We start from the raw sequence: 18,395 nt of genomic DNA on the forward strand, positions 1-18,395 counted from the left end.
GGATCTGGGAGCAAAGGAGCACCAGAAAAAGCAGGGAGTGCTTCTGTGGGGCTCAACCCAAACACCCCCCCTTGCTGGGGTACCCTTTGCCCCCCACCCAGCATCCCAGTGGGAGGCATTGGCTGTGCCATCTGCAAAGTCATTAAGTCCTTGCTGCAGCTGAGGGATTATGGCTGCTGATTAGAGCTTAAGGGACAAGTGACCTTGATCTGAAGTGGATGAAAAACCCTCCTGGGGGGCTGTGAAGTGCTGGGGGTGTGTGTGTCCTCACCCTGCTTCTGGCACCCCCAGAGCTCGGAGGTTGGCTGCATGCTGGCTGGGGGGATCTGGGGTGTGAAGGGCTGGGGGGGTGGGCACTGCCCAGGGCACATTCCCTGCTGGGTGCAGCTTTGGGGGGGCACATGGGGGGCTCAGTGGTGCTCAGGGATAGGACAAGGGGCACAAAGTGGAACCCAGGAGGTTCCACCTGAGCAGGAGGAGAAACTCCTTTGGTGTGAGGCTGCTGGAGGCCTGGGGCAGGCTGCCCAGAGAGGCTGTGGAGCTCCCAACCCGCCCTGGGCACTGTGCCCCTGGGCAGGCTGCTGTGGGAGCCCTGCTGGGGCAGGGCCTGGGCTGGGGGAGCTCCAGAGCTCCCTTCCAGCCCCTCCCTGCTGTGGTCCTGGGCTCCGCCGCTCCGGGCCCCAGCTCGGTGCTGCCCTGCGGCCGCGGCCGGCAGCGCCCCCCGGGGCGGGGGGGCACGGTCACGTGACGACCCCGCGGAGCACTTCCGGTGCGCGCGGCGGAAGTGACGTCGTGCGCGGCCGCCGGGATGGCGGCGCCGAAGGTGAAGCAGGACATGGCCCCGGCGGGGGGGTACGGACCCATCGACTACAAGAGGCACCTGCCGCGCAGAGGCCTCTCAGGTAGGCGGCGGCCGGGGCGCGGGGCCGGCCCCGGAGCTCGGCCGAAGAGGCCTGGCCTGACCCCGGCCGGCGTCCCCCGGTGCTCAGCCCTCTCCCTCCCTCCCTCGCCGTGCAGGTTACAGCCTCTTCGCCATCGGCATCGGCAGCCTCCTGCTGGGCTACTACACCCTCATCAAGTGGAACCGGGAGCGCAGGTACCGGCCCATGTCCCAGGGCCTCCCCCGGTCTCGCCCCGCGGCTTTCCTCCCGCATCTCGCCCCCCTCCCTGTCCCTCCTCCCGCGATTCCCCTCCCCACTTCTCCTTGCCCCACCTCCGGCTCCCCTCACGCTACCGCCTGGGCCTCACCGGTTCTCCTACCTCCTCCTCGCCGTCCCCGCAACTGCCCCGCGGTTGCCTGCCCGGGATTTGCTTTCCCTGCATCCTGGGGACCCCTGCTCGGCCGCCGCAGTGCTCCCCTCCAGCCTCCCCCGAGCGCTAACCCCGGCCCTGTCGCGCCGCAGGCGGCTGCTGATCGAGGAGCTGGAGTCGCGGATCGCGCTGATGCCGCTGCTGCAGGCGGAGTCGGACCGCAGGTACCGGGGGAGGGGAGGCTGGGCCCGGGGGGTCGTCGCCGGGCGGCGCATCCCCTGCCCGGGGCTCAGCCTCCTCCTCTCCCGCAGAACCCTGCGGATGCTGCGGCAGAACCTGGACGAGGAGGCCAAAATCATGAAGGATGTTCCCGGCTGGAAGGTTTGTGACTCCCCAGGGTGGGAAGTGCTGTGCTGGAGGCTGCCCCTCGGTGCTCCCTGAGGCACCCGGGGCAAGCCCCCAGCCCCAGGGGCGAGAACCATGGGAGCAGGACCCCAGCCTGGGGCAGGCACCCAGCTGGAGCAGGAAGCAGCTGGGGCAGGGCCCCAACCATCCCGGTGGGGTTGGGGCCCCCTTGGTTCTCTTGGAAAGCTCAGAAACCAGAGAGCAGCCCCCCCGGGGGGCACAGCCTGAGGGTGAAGCTCATTGCCCCCTCCCCCCCCTGGGGGCACAGCCTGAGGGTGAAGCTCATTGCCCTCTCCCCCCCCGGGGGGCACAGCCTGAGGGTGAAGCTCATTGCCCTCTCCCCCCCCGGGGGGCACAGCCTGAGGGTGAAGCTCATTGCTCCTCCTGCAGGCACAGACTGGGGAGGGGGCAGGGCGTGGGGGCTGCTCCCCTGCGTGCCCCCTGCCCCCCCCAGCTCTCTCCCCCTTCCAGGTGGGTGAATCCCTGTTCCACACCGACCGCTGGGTGCCCCCCACAGTGGATGAGCTCTACTACCTGCGCCCCCCCAGCGAGATGGACAACGAGAAGTTTGGGCTGCAGTACTACGTCTGAGCAGGGCCCCGCCCTGGCCCCGCCCTGGCCCCGCCCCTGGCCCCCCGGCACCGGCAGCTGCCTGTCCCAGTCTCTTGTTATTAAACCCCCCCAGCTCTGTGGTGTTGGATGTGGTGTCCTGTGTGTTCCTGGGCCCGCCCCGGGCTCTCTGTGGCCTTTCCCTGCCCTGGCCCCTCCAGGGCTCTGGGCTTTGGCTCTCAGGGCTGGGGCTTGGGTGGGAGCTTGGGGCTGGGGGCTGCTGCTAGAGGTAGTTGGTGACTGGGGGTGGGAGTGGGGGGAGGTTGTGCCACAACCACCCAGGAGGGTCTTGGGTGCCCACCCTGCCAGCCCTGCCTGTGTCCTGCAGGGGGGATGTGGCCCTCTGGGTCCTGGGGGGAATTGAGGGTCGGGGGGAACCACTCTGAGCTCTGGCAAAGGATCCGGGGGGGGGGGGGGGTGGGGGGGGGGGGGGGGGGGCAGGGGGGTAGGGGCACTCCAGGCTCACCCTGCAGTCACTGACCCCCAGCTGTAGCCTGTCCCTGGGGTGTGGGAAGCTGAACCCCACCCGTGGGGGTCTCTGATGCATTCCCCTCGCTCGTGGGAGGGGGCACAGGGGCTTCCCGGTGTCACTGCGGGCTGAGGGGGGGCACAGATGTGATTTCTGTCCCCCCCACCCCTTCCCTGCTTGGTTGCTGCTCGGTGTCCGCACCCGGCGGCAGCACCGCCCGCGGGCGGGGGGCTTGGGGCGGGCGGGGGGCCGGGACGATGCTCCCGGTGGATGGAGAGAGGCTGGGGGCGGGAGGTGGGGGGGGCGAGCGGGGCGGGGGCAAACCGGAGCCACCTCCCCCGGGTGGCACCGCTAAGCAGCGGCGGGATCTGCGCTGCCGCCGCACTCGCTGTCCCGTGCCGCTGCCCGCTATGAGCTCCGCCACCGGTCCCGTCCGAGACCCTCCTCGGTACCTCAGGTGAGAACGGGACCCCCCCACGGGGAGCTCCCACATCCCCCTCCCGTGTGTGGGGAGAACCGGCAGCCCTGGGGCGGGGGTACCGGGGTCTCACCGCACGATGCCACTCACCGTGCGCCTGCACCGGCGCCGCCAGGGTTCCCCTCCCCGGTACAACCGGGACCCCCGCAGCTGGTCCCCTCCTCTGGCTCACCCCGGGCTGGTCCCCGCTGTCCGCAGGGATGGGGCCGGTGCCGGCTCCCCGCGGGACGCGGGGGAAACCCCTGGGGGCTGCTGGGGTCCCGGCGGTGAGGCAGGACCCTCCGCTGCCCCGAGACCCTCCCCTTGGGTCCCCTCCTCCTCACTCCGTGATGCTTCTCCGGGCAGGGACACGTCACCTCCGTGTCCCGCCGCTGTCCCCACGCGTGTCCCCCGGGAGGGTCGGTACCCCGAGGCCATTCCCCCCTCCTCAGCTTCTCGCACCCCCCGAGCTGGGGGGGCGAAGGGGGCCGGTACCCAAATAGCCTCCGTTGCCAGAGCAACCGCATCCCGGATCTCCATGGCTGCCGCGGGGACGGCTCCGGCAGCGGCCTCGGCGCCGAGCGGAGCCGCGGGGGGGACCGGCCGGGGCGGGGAACGGGGACACCCTGCTGCCGGGGAGGGACGGAGCCCTGGTGGGGGAGACCCGGGAGGGACCGAGCGGTGGGCAGGGAGCTGGGATGTGGAACAGGGATTCACAATGGGAATGCGGAGCCGGGATAGGGAGCCGGGATGTGGAACTGGGATCCACAGTTGGGATGCGAGGCGGGGAGAGGGAGCTGGGATGAGAGAAGGAGGCACAGCTGGGATGTGGAGCTGGGATACGGAGCCAGGGAAGCACCTTTGGGGTGCAGAGCCCGGGGTGCCCTGTTCCTGAGGCCAGGGGACACACAGGAGGGATGCCCTTGAGCCCCCCACCCATCAACTCCTCTCCTCTGAGGTCCCTGCTGCAGCAGCTGCCCCTCCGGAGGGCAGCGGTAACTGGGATGAGCTGGGGCAGGCTGGGATGAGCTGGGGCAGGCTGTGCTCTCCTGGGTCTCTCCCGGGCTCTGAGGGGGATTTCCCCCCGGCCCCAGGCCCCACACCATAACCAACCTGCGAACCCCCGGGGAGGGCTCCCTGCACCCCGAGGCATTTGCGGGGGACGCTGCTCCCTGTGCGGGCAGCGAGCCAGGAGCCTGGGAGCCCCGCGACGTGTGTCCCCCCCTCGCTGGGGACAGTGCCAGGACAGCAGGAGCCAGCCCGGGCCGGGGCCCAGGTTTTGCTGCCAGCAGCGATTAGGGGACAATGTTCCCGCAGCAGATGGGGGGTGTCAGAGCCCGAACGTGTCTTTTGTTGGGTGACCAACCACACAGCTGCGCTGGCACCGGGGTGGGGGACACCGCGGGGGCTGGAGTTGGCCTCTTTTCCCCCCTCATTTGCCCATAGGATCCTGCGGTGGGGCTGGGACTGGGCTGGGACTCACTAGAGGGCACCAAAGGACTGGGGACAGAGATGGGATGGGAGGGGAGGGGAAGGGATGGGAGGGGATGGATGGGATAGGATGGGGTGGGTGGGATAGGACGGGACAGGATGAGGTTTTTATGGGGGTCTACCAGGGTACTGGGGGCACCTGGGGTCTGCCAGGACGTGCAGGGGGTGGTGGAAATGTTGGGGGGATGCCTGTAGGGGCAGCCAGAGGCTGTGGGGTCAATGAGATCTGTCGGCACGGCAAGGGGAGGGGTCTGCGGGGTCTCTGGGATCTGGCACAGCCAGCAGGCAGGGTGGGTCCGTGGCGTTCGTCAGCAAAGCCAGGGAATGGGGTGCGGGGGGTGGGGGTGAGGCAGGATGGGCAGGGAATGGGGGGAAGCCTTTGGGACCTGCTAGGACACTCGGGGGACAGCCTGGCGTGGGTTCTACTGGGACAGGGGGGCTCTGGGATCTGCCAGGGCACCAGGGGATGTGGCTGGTCCAGGGGGTCAGCCCGGACAGTGTGGGACCACCCCACAGCCAGGGACTCGGCAGGACCCCAGCCCCACAACCAGCCCCTGGGGCCAGTGGCACCAGCAGGGGGACAGCAGGTCCCCTCCCTGGGGACTCAGCAAGATGTGAGTGTGTCGCCCCCCTTCCCCCCCCCCCCCCCCCCAAACAGGGCTGGGGCACCCCGATTTCAACCGCGGGGCTGTGGGATTGTTGTCCCTGGGCCACCAGGATCCTAATGTTGGCCTCTTGTGGGGCCAGACTTGCCCCCATCGGTGCGGGGGGGCCGGATCCGGCGCGGGCTGTTCGCTGGGCGCAGGTGAGCCAACAGATGTGAGCAATTATCGTCCAGCCCGGAGCCTCCGCGGCCCTGCCAGCTCCTGGGCTGAGCAGCGGAGGAACAACCGCAGCATTGTTCCCTTTTATGTAACAGCCGCGGCCCCCCCAGCCCGGGGGCGCTGCCAGGGCTGCGCCGAATGCAGCCCCCACCCCGCGGTGCTGAGCCCCCACACCTGAGTGCCCCCAGCCCCGACCCGCTGGCCGTGCCCACCCTCAACCCTACAAGCCCCCAACCCGCCCGCCAGGTGCCCCCGAGCGTCCCCTGCCCCAGAACCAGGGTCACAGAGAGGTCTCAAGGGGCTTGGTGCCAAGGGCGGGGGGCGCCGCGGTCCTCACCGGTGTCTGCTCCCCCTGCAGCAGGGCGGAGGCTGAGGCCATCGAGAAGGAGCTGCTGGAGGATTACCGTTTCGGGCGGCAGCAGCTGATTGAGATCTGGGGACACGCCTGTGCCATGGCTGTCACCAAGGTGAGCTGACCGACGGGGCTGGCGGCCCCGCGCTGGGGCCGGGGGCTTCCCTGCCAGCCACTCTCCCACCCTCGCCTTGGCCCCCTGCCAGCCGTGGTGTCCATCCTGCCCTAGACCACGGGGCCAGGGGACAGCCAGGGCTGCTGGCAGACCCCAGTGGGGAGGGAAGCTGCAACCTCGCCAAAGCTTTAGCCCCCCCCGGGTGCTTCTCTTTATTCGCCCCCGGGGTGAGTGTTGCTCACCTGGGGCTGGGGGTTACGTGGCAGGGGAGGGGATGCTCAGCCCTTCCTGGCGTGTTGGCAGTGCCAGGCACCAGCTGCCCTTGCTGTGTGCAGGAAGGAAGACACTGAGGGGCTCCCCATGCCCCCCATTCTCCCCATGCCCCCCATGCCCTGGCAATGCTGTCCCGCTGCTGGGTGAACGGGGGGCCAGATGTGAGGAAGAGGAGGAGGACGAGGCAGCATCAAGGGCAGCTTTGTGCCTCGGAGCCTGGGAGCTCCTTGCCCGCCTGGCTCAGCTTTTCCGTCGGAGGTGTCTGGGCTGTGCCCTGCCCTGCTCCAAGGGCAGAGGAGTTTCCTGAGCAGGGAAATATTTGGGTGTTGGAAGCTCTCTGGATCCTGGGGTTGCCTCAGGGCTGCTCCTGATGCCATGGTATGAAGCTGGCCACCCCTCCAGGGACCCCCACACCACAGCATCCCTGGCACCACTGCCAGCTGTGCTAAGCATCCTCCTCTTGAGGCCAAGCATCCTCCTTCTCCTCCTGACGGGGCTGAGCCCAAGAGATCATCCATGGACCCCAGCTCGGGCATCCCCCATCCCAGCTCAGGGTCCCCAGCATTGTGCCCTCCTGGCATGTCCCCAGGAGGCAGCTGGCAGCATGGGCAGTGCTGGGGTAGGACCAGGGCCAGGCAAGCATGGCTCTGGCTGGGCCATGCTGCTCAGGTCGCTGGCACTCGGGCGGGCACAGGAGCCAGGCTCTGAGAGCAGGAAAAATCCTGTCAGGGGATAAACAGAACCTCCCTGGGCAGCTGCTGCTCTGTGCAGCATCACCACCCCCCTGCCCACTGGCCAGGAGCCCTGTCCCGCATGGGCATCATCCCTGTCCTGGGCATTGTCCTCAACCCACCTTGGGCACTTTCCCCTTTCCCCCCTGGGCGTCATCCTCATCTCACTGTGGGCACTGTTGGCACTGCACCACGGGAATCATCCTCATCCCACCATGGGCACCATCCTTATCTCATCTTGGGCACTATCCTCATGCCCCTATGGACATCGTCCTCACCACAACGTGGACACCCTCTGCATCCCACCGTGGGCACCAACAGCACCCAGCCTTGGGCATCACCCTCAGCCTATCCTGCCCTGGGTGCCCATCCCACCACCCAGCAGCACTTCCTTACTATGGGTCCGTTTGTCCCCCAACCCCCAGTGCTCCTGCCCCAGGGTGCCCTCCCCAGGGCTGTGCCAGGGTGGGGCCAGGGCCGGGTGGTGGCACAGCCTCTCCTCCTCCTCTCCCCAGGCCTTCCCTCTGCCGTCGCTGCCGCGCAAGCAGCCAACGGTGCTGGTGGTCTGCGGCCCGGCGCAGAACGGAGCCATTGGGCTGGTGTGCGCCCGGCACCTGCGCATCTTCGTGGGTATCTCCCTCCCTTCCCCCTCCTCCTGCTGCTCCTCATCCCAGAGCGGCGCCAGTCTCCACCCCCTCATCCACCCCCTCTGCTCTCCACCCCCCAGGACTACGAACCTACCATCTTCTACCCCAAGCGCTCCCCGGACCCCCTGTACCGCGACTTCACCACCCAGTGCGAGAAGATGGACATCCCCTTCCTGTCCTACCTGCCCACCGAGGTGAGCCCACCGAGACACCACCACCAAGCCACCGCTGCCACCACCACCACCACATCAACACCACCATCACCACCAAAGCCATCGCCACCACCATTAACGCCACTACCATTATCACCACCCAAACCATTAACACCCTCACCACCACCACAACCATCATCACCACCGCTGTCACCACCAAAACCACCCTCCCCCTCACCACCCCCAGCTGACGTGGTTGGGTTTGTTATTCCTTTTCTCCTTCACTTCCTCTCCGCCCCCCCGCCCCCGGCCCAGCCCTCCCCACCCCTGCCTGTGCCGGCAGCCCGGGGATGCCATGAAATCCAGCGGCTGCTGCCGCGGCCCCGCCAAGCGCCGGCTCTGTTGTTGTTGGCAGCGCCGGAGCTCGGCGGCAGCAGGAATGCGACCTGAAAGCCTTGCCCTGGCCGGGGCCACGCAGCTCGGCGTGCCGGGCTCTGCCCCCCCCGGGCTCTGCCCTGCCACCGCTCCCCCTCCGTGCCCTGTCCCCCCACACCCCAACCCCTGGCCTCAGTTTATGGGGAGGGAACTATTTTTGGCAGCACTTCCAGGTGAGGCTCTCGATGCAGGAGGGGATCCCCCTGCGGTGCTTTGTCCCATGCTGGGGGGAACCTTCTGCTCCCCCTGGCTGTGTCCCACCAACCCCTGGCCTCAGTTTATGGGGGGGGGGGCATTTTTTGGCAGCACTTCCAGGTGAGGCTCTCGATGCAGGAGGAGAGGATCCCTGCGTGGTGCTCCTCCTGTGTCACCTCTCGCCCTCTCCCCCCCAGGTGCAGCTGATCAACGATGCCTACAACGCGGTGGTGGACGCGGTGCTGGGCGCCGAGGCGGAGGCCAGCGAGGGGAGGGAGCCCTGCGCCGCCATCCTGGCCACCCTCAAGCACGTCCGGATCCCGATCGTCAGCCTGGATGTGCCCTCAGGTCTGGCACCCTTCAGGCTTCTCACCTTGGTCACCAGCATGGCATCACACTGGGCACCCCCCCTGACGCCTTCCTAGGGTGGGGATAACCCTGGAGACTCCTCCTCTGTCCCCCCTGGGGACCCCCAACTTTGTCTCCTCGTGGTGCCCTCCCTGAACAATCTTGTTCCCCCCCCAGAGGTGACCTCCCGCGGTGAGGACAACCCTGGGGTCTCCCCCCTCCACCTTCCCTCCTCACGGTGTAACAACAACCCTGGGACACCCCCCCACGCCCCCTCAGTTTTTCCCCCCCCCTTGGTGCCCTCCCTCATAAGAACAACCTTGGAGGCCACCCCCAACTTTCCTCCCTGGGGACCCCCCACTTTGCTTTCCCATGGTGTCCTCCCAGGGTGAGGACAACCCTGGGGACCCCCCCCATTTTCTCCTCCCCCTCCCCGAGGCCGCAGCCCCTTGCCAGGCGCTGGGGCTGGCTCTGCAGATGCACTCCGGGCATCCACGGTAAATAACAAACTCCCGGCGCTGAGACATGATGTAATTTGCAAACACCCTGGTGTCTGGTGGCCAGGCCTGGAATTGTCATCAACCCCCCCGGCCGCGTGTCCCCCCTCCCTCCACCCCCCCTCCACCAGCCGCAGGAGCAAACAGGAGCCCTCGGCACGGCCGCTGGTGAATCCCCACCAAGAAAAACCTAACCTGGTGCCAAACCGCGGCCAGAGCCTCCGCGGTGATGCTGGTGTTGGGGGGGGACACCTCCACTGGGAGGGGACACCCACCGCGGGGGGGCGCCAACCCCATCCTCCCCATCTCCAACTATCCGGGGGGGCGCCAACCCCATCCTCCCCATCTCCAACTACCCGGGGGGGGCGCCAACCCCATCCTCCCCATCTCCAACTACCCGGGGGGGGGCACCAACCCCATCCTCCCCATCTCCAACTACCCGGGGGGGGCACCAACCCCATCCTCCCCATCTCCAACCACCCCACAGCCCCTTCCTACCAGCTCAGAGCTGCCACCAGCACCCTGTCCCCTGGGGACCTCTCCACCATGACCAGACCCCAGCTGCACAAAGGGGGTTTGGGGTGACCCTGGTGGGGGTGTCCTCGCTTGTGTCACCCTCCCCTTCATCCCCTGCAGGGCAGCTGGGGCCATGGGTGCAAGGAGCTGTGCCCGGGCCCGGCCCCGGCTCCTCACGGTGCCTTTTGTTCCCTCGCAGGGTGGGATGTGGAAGCTGGCAGCAGTGGTGGCATCAGCCCCGACGTCCTGGTGTCACTGTCGGCCCCCAAGCAGTGTGCCCGGCGCTTCCTGGGCCGCCAGCACTTCGTGGCTGGGCGCTTCCTCCCCTACGATATGCAGAAGAAGTTTGAGCTCAACCCCCCCGAGTACCCTGGCACCGAGTGCGTGGTGGCCCTGGCAGCACCCCGGGAATAAAAGCTCCTGGTGGCTCTTCCCTGGGGTTTGTGTCTCCGTGGGGACAGGGGCTGAGGGATGGTGACCTGCTAAGGGGGTTTGGGCTGGGGGCTTGGGCTGGGGCCCAGCCCCATGTGTCCTCCATCCTGGGGAGCTTGGCCTCCTGTGTGCGTCGAGCCCCCCACACGGATGGCTCAAGCTCTGGGACCTGTCACCAGCCTGCTTCTGGGGACAGACTTGCTGTGACCGGGGCCATGGGCAGCCACCAGTGGCCCACGAGTGGCTGTGGGGTCCCCACGCCACCCCCATAATCTGAAACCCTTCAACGTGCTGGGGAAGGATGCCAGGAGCAGCCCCCTGGCTGTGGGGTGGTTAATTAATCAGGAGGGTGGGGACAAGCCGCCGCTGGGGACTGTCCCCACCTGTCCCGGTGGAGAAGGTGCTGCTGACCCCCCCTGGAGCGCTGGGAGCTGCCTCCCCCCGGCACGGTGCAGCTGGAATTCCGGGGAATGCAGGGAATGCGCCGGGATTTCCGCTGGCGGGGCTGCGGGAGGGGGCTGCAGTCCCCAGCTGGGGGGCGTCTGGGGTCACCTTGGGGGGGGGGGTGGGGTGGGGTCTTCACTCTGTCACCCTCCCCCTCCCCAGCGCACCCCAGTGCCACTTTGCATAGGGTAGTCCCCAGCTGGGGGGAGGAACTGGGGTGACGCTGAGGAGGGGTCTGTCCCACTCCCCCTCCCCGTCATACCCCAGTGCCACCGGGCACCTCGCACGGGGGCAGCTGGGGGCCACGGGGGCACCGAGCTCTGCCCGGCCTCAGCCGCAGCTCGGCCCCGGGCAGCTCCGGCACACCCCACACGTGGCCCAGGTCACGGCGCGGGCGCCCACCGGCCCCCACCGGCGGGTGCCAGGGGAACGTTGGCACCTTGACCCCAACCACAGGAGCGCCGAGGCCGGGCTCGCGCCGCTTTTTTCCCTTCCCTCCCCTCTTCGCATTCCCAAACGCATCCAATTTTAGCAGCTCTGCACAAACAAAGCCCTCAGGTTTCCCGGGCTGGGGCGATGATGAGCGCCGCAGCGAAGGCTCCTTCCCGCTCCCCGCCTGGCGCCCGGCCAGGCCCAGCAGCGCCGGCGGCTGCCGGTGCCAGGACTCTGCCGTCTGACGGCACGAGGGGGAAAGGCCTCCTCCTATATAGCCCCGCGGTGCCACCGCGCTCCCAGTCACCGCCTGACCTGCCACCACCTGCCCGGGCAGCCATGGGCGAGCTGGCGCTGGCCCTCCTGGCTCTTGCCACCCTGCATGGTGCCAGGGCGTCAGGTAAGACCAAGGCTGCCGTCTGACCGTGGCATGGGGACCTGCCACCCGTGCCGCTGGCATCCCTGCCCTCCCCGGGGCTGGAGGGGCAGGATGGGGACGGGGGCTGAGCGCTTGCCAGATGTGTGCCGGGGGCAGATGTGTGCCAGGGTCCGAGGTGTGCCAGGGATAGAGGCGTGCCAGGCTCAGAGGTGTACCAAGGCTGTGGGCACAGCTGGGGACAGTGCCTCTGGCATCTGCTGGTGGGAGGATGTCTCAGTGAGGCTCAGCCTGGTTTTGCCCTCCCTGTGGCTGTGTCACCGGAGGGACAGGGACGTGCCCCGTGCCCTGCCCCCACCAGCTCTGGCACCGGAGGGATCAGCACCTGAGGGAAGCCTCGGCCACCCTGGCTGCTCCATGGGGGCATTGCCCCCCCGCCCCCGATGGGAGCCTCAGCCCCCCCGGGAGGTCTCTACAAGGTGCGGAGGGCAGCATCTGCGTGAGACTGAGCTGGGAACGTCCCCAATCCAGGGACAAGATCCTTCCACCTGCAGAGCAGAGGCTGGGACAGGTCCCTGCCGCCCCCACGTCCCTGCCAACCAGGGCGGGGGCAGGAGGTGGCACGGCTGAGTTCCCCCCACCATGAGATTGCTGCTGGTGGAGGGATGGTGCCCACTGCGTGGTGCCCTGGGGAGGAGGTGCCCCCACGCTGGCTGCTGTCACCTTGTGCTTCTCCCAGAGCCCCTGGAAAACGACTCGGAGCCAGGCAAGAGCGGAGCAGCAGCCAAGCCCTGGAAAGCAGCTCCCAGCCTGGCAGAGCTCGACCTGGACACGGCAGGTATGGCACCCCCCAAGGCTCCCGCAGGACATGCTGGCATCCAGGACACCCCAAAGGGGCTGCCTGGGTCGATGCCCATCAGGAACCCTCACAGCAGAGATGTGATGTCCACCCCTGTCCCACCCCACGCCCCCCGGTGCCCTCCAGCCCCTCACACTTTCATCCCTCAGTGTGCCCAAGCTGCCCCCAGTCCCGGTGGCACCTCGGGGTGCTCAGGGGGTGGTGGGGCTGCTCTTGCCCCATGTACTCAGGGCTCTCTTCCCCCCAGGCAGAGGAGCTGAGTGGACATCCTGGTTCAACATCGACCACCCTGGTGGGGATGGGGACCACGAGAGCTTGGCTGCCATCCGCTTCTACTACCGCGGCCGCGTCTGCCAGCGCCCGGTGGCCATCCAGGCTCGCACCACCGAGTGGGCACTGCCCGAGGAGGTGGGCGAGGTGGTGCACCTCAGCCCCAAGAAGGGCTTTCACTGCCTCAACAAGGAGCAGCCTCAGGGCAAGACCTGCTCCAACTACCACATCCGCTTCCTCTGCCCGCTGGGTGAGTGCCTGTCCCCCCGCCCCGTGCCCCACTTCACTCCCTGGCACCTTGCTGGGGGGCACCCATGCCCTCTTTTGTGCTTGTCACCCACCCTGCTGCATCCCATTGAGTGCTGTTGGAGCTGTGGCTACACCAGAGCCCCTCCTACTCCAGCAGTCACCCTTGGGTGTACAATGCTGGGCATCATCTCGTGGGCACAGTGCCACCCACCGAGCTGGTGCAGGCGGAGGGTCCCCAGCTAACACCTCTGCACCCCCCAGAGCACATCTACTGGTCTCACTGGTCCTCCTGGAGCCCCTGCTCACGCAGCGCCTGCGGCACCAGCGGCATCCAGACCCGGACCCGCCGCTGTGTCAATGCCAAGCTGGTGGTTGCCCTCAAGGAGCTCAAGTGCAAGGGCAAAGCTGTGGAACGTCGGCCATGCAGCGCCGGCCCCTGCCCAGGTAGGGCTCCCGGTGCCCCCCCACCTCCCCCAGCTCCACTTCTGGCCCCTAATGCCAGCGGTGAGGGGTCCCTGGGGCTGTTGGCATCGGTAAGATGGATCTAGCTGGGCACAGACGGCTGGATGGAGCCTCCCCAGCTGGGGGCCGCCCTGGGCTGGGGGCTAGTGGGGAGTGTGGTGCCCTATGTCCACCTGGCATCTCCCCTCAGAGTCAGTGTGGACAGAGTGGGGCACCTGGAGTCCCTGTACCCACAGCTGTGGCAGCGCCGGGACCCGGGTCCGGCGCCGGAGCTGCAGGAAAGCCAAGAAGGTGCCATGCAGCGGCCGCCCCTCCGAGGTGCAGAAATGCCCCCCCTCGCCCTGCCCAGGTACCTGCCCTTGGGGACGTGGGGACGACCCTCCCCAGTGCCCCTCACCCGCCTGGCCCCGCTGTTGGCCGTGCCCATGACCGTGGGGTCTGAGCGCCGGTGCCACCCCGCAGCCTGCCCTGAGCACACACTGCAGGGCACCGTCACCTCCGCCGCCGGCGCGGCGCTGCCGGATGCCCACGTCTACCTGGAGGGCCGCCCCCTGGTGCCACTGGCCCGCAGCGATGCCCGTGGGCACTTCACTGTGACGGGGCTGTGCGAGGACACCGCGGCCAATGTCAGTGCCCACCGGGAGGGCTTCGCCCCGGGACTGGCACCCATCATCTCCAACGGCTCTGGTGTGGCTGTGGCACACGTGGTGCTGCAGAGGCTGGGTAAGCATCGTGGTATGGGGTGGGCACCGAGCTGGGCACCCCTCGAGGGAGCTCCCTGAAGGGGAGTGATCTTGGGGGGGGGGGGGGGGTGCCATGGCTCGTTGTACCCTCTGCCATCTTCCACCCCTGCAGAGAAGCCTTACATGGTGCTGCACCCCAAGACCAAGGTGAGGGTGGCCGGGCAGGAGGTGACCTTCTGCTGCAAAGCCTCGGGCACCCCTGTGCCCAAGAAATATTACTGGTGAGCCAAGTCTGGGTGGTGTAACGCTGAGACTGGTGGGGAAAGGCAGCCTTGGCCGCAGCCCCACTGTGCCCATCCACACAGGTACCACAATGGGACACTGCTGGAGAGGAAGGTGCATGGCTACAGCAGCCGCCTGGCACTGAAGGGGCTGGCACTGGAGCAGGCTGGCACCTACCACTGCAAAGCCAGCAGCGAGGCTGGAGCCATCAAATCTGCGCCGGCACAGCTCACGGTGCTGGGTGAGGGCAGGATGGGTTGGGTGACCCCCACCACCACCCACACTGGCATGGGGATGCCACCCTAACTCCCTATGTGTGTCCCCCAGCCCAGGGCCAGCAGAGCTGCAAGTCAGAGCCCGAGCCCAGCCTGGTGGAGCTGCCCAGCGAGTGCCCACAAGATGCCACCGGCTCCCGGTACTACAACGTGGGTCGCTGCCCGCCTGCCCCCTGTGCCAGCGGCGTGGGCAGGCACTCGGAGTGCGGGGCGGACGCGGGGCGCTGCTGCGGCGTGCGGAGGATGGAGCTGAGGGACGTCCCCTGCGCCGGCTTCTCGCTGCCCATCAAGGTGGTGGCTGAGTGTGGCTGCGGACCCTGTGCCCAGCCCCGCGTCCTGGTGCAGGGCCGGGTGACGGCGGCCGACACGGGCGAGCCCCTGCGCTTCGGGCAGATCTTCCTGGGCGGGCGCAAGGTTGGCTTCACCGGCTACAAGGGCTCCTTCACCATCGAGGTGCCGCCGGACACCCAGCGCTTGGTGGTTCGCTTCGTGGACCGCCAGCAGAGGTTCGTGGATGCCGTCAAGGTCCTGCCCTTCAACCGCCGCGGCGGCGCCGTCTACCAGGAGGTGAAGATGCTGCGGAAGAAGGAGCCGGTGGAGCTGGACGGCAGCCGCCTCAACGCCATCCCTCTGGGGGAGGACAGCGGCCGGGAGCCCGTCGGGGAGCTCGTTCTTCCCGCTGGAGCCTTTCTCCGTCCCTCCGGGGAGGTCTTCAACGGCACGGTCAAAGCCAGCGTCACCTTCCTGGACCCCAGGGACATGGCGACGGCCAGCGCCGCCTCCAGCGACCTGAGCTTCGCCGACGCCGAGGGGGACATCGCCCCCCTGCGCACCTACGGCATGTTCGCCGTGGAGTTCCGGGAGCAGGGCAGCGGCGCCGCGCTGCAGACGGGGCCGGTGGAGGTGCGGATGGACGCGGGGCAGGTCTGGATGCCAGAGCACCTGCAGAAGATGAAGCTGTGGTCCTTGAACCCTGAGACGGGCTTGTGGGAGGAGGAAGGAGTCCTCCAGCCGGCCGAGGGGAGCCGGAGCAAGAGGGAGGAGAGGACCTTCCTGGTAGGCAACTTGGAGATCCGGGAGCGGCGCCTCTTCAACCTGGACGTGCCGGAGGACCGCCGCTGCTTCGTGAAGGTCAGGGCTTACAGCAACGAGAAGTTCAACCCCTACGAGCAGCTGGAGGGGGTGGTCGTCAGCCTCATCAACCTGGAGCCCCAGCCCGGCTACCCCACCAACCCGCGGGCCTGGGGGCGCTTCGACAGCGTGGTGACAGGGCCCAACGGCGCCTGCCTGCCAGCCTTCTGCGACGGGCAGCGCCCCGATGCCTACTCAGCCTACGTCACCGCCACGCTGGGCGGGGAGGAGCTGGAGGCCGTCGCCTCCAGCCCCAAGCTCAACCCCAGCGCCGTTGGGGTGTCCCAGCCCTACCTGGGCAAGCTGGGCTACCGCCGGTCGGACCACGACGACCCCGACCTGAAGAAGACAGCTTTCCAAATCAACGTGGCCAAGCCCGACCCCAACAACGTGGACGAGACCAACGGCCCCGTGTACCCCTACCGCAGCCTGCGGGAGTGCGAGCAGGCGCCCGTCGGTGCCAACCACCTCCGCTTCTACCGCGTGGAGGTGGACAAGTACGAGTACAACGTGGTGCCCTTCAAGGAGAGCGACCTCACCTCCTGGACCGGCGACTACCTCTCGTGGTGGCCCAACCCCCAGGAGTTCAGGGCTTGTTTCATCAAGGTGCAGATCGAGGGGCCGCAGGAGTACATGGTGAGGTCCCGGAACGTGGGGGGCAGCCACCCCCGCACCCGGGGGCAGCTCTACGGGCTGCGGGACACCCGGAGCGTCAGGGACATGCTGCTGGAGAACACCTCGGGAGCCTGCGTGGAGTTCAAGTGCAGCGGGATGCTCTTCGACCAGAGCCTGGTGGATCGCACCCTGGTGTCCATCGTCCCCCAGGGCAGCTGCCACCGCAGCGCCGTCAACAGCCTCCTGCGGGACTACCTGAGCCGGCACCCGCCCGTGGCGGACAACAACCACACGGCCGCCTTCAGCATGCTGGCACCCGTGGACCCCCTGGGGCACAACTACGGCATCTACACCGTGACGGACCAGAACCCGCGGCTGGCCAAGGAGATCGCCATCGGCCGCTGCTTCGACGGCACCTCCGACGGCTTCTCGCGGGAGATGAAGGCTGCCGCGGGCACCGCCGTCACCTTCACCTGCCAGGAGCGGCCGGCGGGCAGGGAGAGCTTCTTCCAGCGCCTGCTGACGGCGCCCGCCGAGGCCCTGGAGGAGATCCGGCGGGAGATGGGCGCCAGTGGGATGCGCGGAGCTCCGCCCGACGTCATGGACTTCGCTTCCGGTGCCCCCGGCCCCACGGCCCCCCGCCGGACCCCCAGCAGCCGGCAGAGGGTGGGCCAGACGAGGGGGCAGCCCTGAGCACCGCGGTGCCCCCCCACCCCGGTGCCCCCGCCCCGGCTCAGCTCTGCCCTCCCTTTCCCCGTCGCTTTTACTCATTATTAATGGCCAAGGAGGGGCCACGCGTGGAGTGGCACCCTCCCGCCGCGGGGACGGGGGGGCAGGGACTGCTGGGGAGTGGGCAGGGGGGTGACAGCGGGCAGCCCCCACCAGCCTTGCCCGTTCTCCCCTCACCCAGGTGCTGTCCCTGCCCCTACCCCCAGCCCTGTGTGGGGCAGCTTTTGGTGCTCAGCCCCTGGGGACCACGGTGCTGGCGGTGCCAGTGGCAGTGGTACTGCTGGTGGTGCCAGCGGTGCCAGCGGTGCCAGCAGCGGAGTCGTGGCCCCATGGGGGTTATTTAAATAAAATAGAATAAAAGAGGGGGTGGAAGAGAATAGGGGAAGGGGCTGGGGTGGGGAGGGGTCCCCTGCCAGGCACTGTGCCCCATGCCCAACGGTGGAGCTCCTGTGTGCCCGAGCTGGGGCTGCTGGTGGCCGAGGGTGGCAGGAGCTGGCAGCACTCGCTGCATCGCTGCCCAGTAGGGCATCTTTGGGGGGGGAAATGCTTCCTCTGTGCCCTGCCCTGGCATGGTGTAGTGCCAGCTCTCCAGCTGTGGTGCCAGCTCTCCAGCTGTGGTGCCAGCTTCATGGCCACAGTGTCAGCTCTCTGGCCATGGCACCAGCTCTCCACTCGTGGTACCAGCCCTCTGACTGTTGTGCCAGCTCTCCTGCCATGGTGCCAGCTCTATGGCCATAGGAGCAGCTCTCTCTGTAATACCAAGTCTCCAGCCATGATCCCAGCTCTCCAGCCATGGCACCAGCTCTCTGACCACGGTGCCAGCTCTCCAGCCGGGCACAGGGGCTTGGCAGAATGCAGGGCACCTGGGATGCCAGGCTCAGCCCCCACAACCTTCACCCAAGCTCAGTGCCGAGCCTGACCCTGCACCACTCTGCTGCCACCAGCCCTGTTCGACCCCTGGGGGGCATTTTGCCCTTTATCCCAATCAAAAACCCCAAACCACCACCAAAAATTCCTTTCCCCCTTCCCCAAGCCCAGGACCCTCCCACCAAGTCCTGGGTGCCCTGGGGCTGGGGTGGTGGCAGGAGGTGCCCCCCTGGCAGCAGTGCCCAGGGATCTGTACATTATTTATTACCAAATATAGTTGTGTCCACACTCCCCTGGCTGCTGGGCTTCTCCTGGGGGGCAGGGGGGGTCCCCAGCTCTCTGTGTGAGTCCTCCCCCTCCCCAAATCCCAGCTCCTCCCCCTCCCTGCACGGTAGCACCGTCCTGGCCGTTCCTGTTTGCCTTGGGACCAGCTCAAGCAGTTGGCAGCGGGGGGGGGGGATCCATGCCAGCTCCCTGCGGCCGGGGGACGTGGCAGCCATGGGGGGGGGGGGGGGGTGGCGG

At 67.9% G+C, this 18,395-nt stretch overlaps 3 protein-coding genes across 3 annotated transcripts; all 3 read left to right on the plus strand.

Annotated features, from left to right (window-relative positions):
- Positions 1 to 779: 779 nt before the first annotated feature.
- NDUFA13 (NADH:ubiquinone oxidoreductase subunit A13) lies at positions 780 to 2,280 on the plus strand. The gene is made up of 5 exons (XM_054175114.1): positions 780 to 902; positions 1,018 to 1,096; positions 1,404 to 1,475; positions 1,563 to 1,632; positions 2,128 to 2,280. Exons 1-5 carry the CDS (start codon positions 809 to 811, stop codon positions 2,245 to 2,247), a joined length of 435 nt encoding a protein of 144 aa, XP_054031089.1. The 5' UTR covers positions 780 to 808; the 3' UTR covers positions 2,248 to 2,280.
- An 806-nt stretch (positions 2,281 to 3,086) lies between these two features.
- YJEFN3 (YjeF N-terminal domain containing 3) lies at positions 3,087 to 10,182 on the plus strand. Its single transcript, XM_054175125.1, has 6 exons — positions 3,087 to 3,191; positions 5,865 to 5,973; positions 7,493 to 7,603; positions 7,705 to 7,818; positions 8,604 to 8,754; positions 9,967 to 10,182. Exons 1-6 carry the CDS (start codon positions 3,145 to 3,147, stop codon positions 10,179 to 10,181), a joined length of 747 nt encoding a protein of 248 aa, XP_054031100.1. The 5' UTR covers positions 3,087 to 3,144; the 3' UTR covers position 10,182.
- A 1,216-nt stretch (positions 10,183 to 11,398) lies between these two features.
- On the plus strand, positions 11,399 to 17,272 carry CILP2 (cartilage intermediate layer protein 2). Its single transcript, XM_054175093.1, has 9 exons — positions 11,399 to 11,475; positions 12,191 to 12,289; positions 12,558 to 12,830; positions 13,091 to 13,273; positions 13,482 to 13,640; positions 13,754 to 14,014; positions 14,147 to 14,255; positions 14,340 to 14,497; positions 14,584 to 17,272. Exons 1-9 carry the CDS (start codon positions 11,415 to 11,417, stop codon positions 16,968 to 16,970), a joined length of 3,690 nt encoding a protein of 1,229 aa, XP_054031068.1. The 5' UTR covers positions 11,399 to 11,414; the 3' UTR covers positions 16,971 to 17,272.
- The last annotated feature ends 1,123 nt before the right edge of the window (positions 17,273 to 18,395 follow it).

Source organism: Dryobates pubescens, chromosome 31 (assembly GCF_014839835.1).
Source record: "Dryobates pubescens isolate bDryPub1 chromosome 31, bDryPub1.pri, whole genome shotgun sequence".
NCBI lineage: Eukaryota > Metazoa > Chordata > Aves > Piciformes > Picidae > Dryobates > Dryobates pubescens.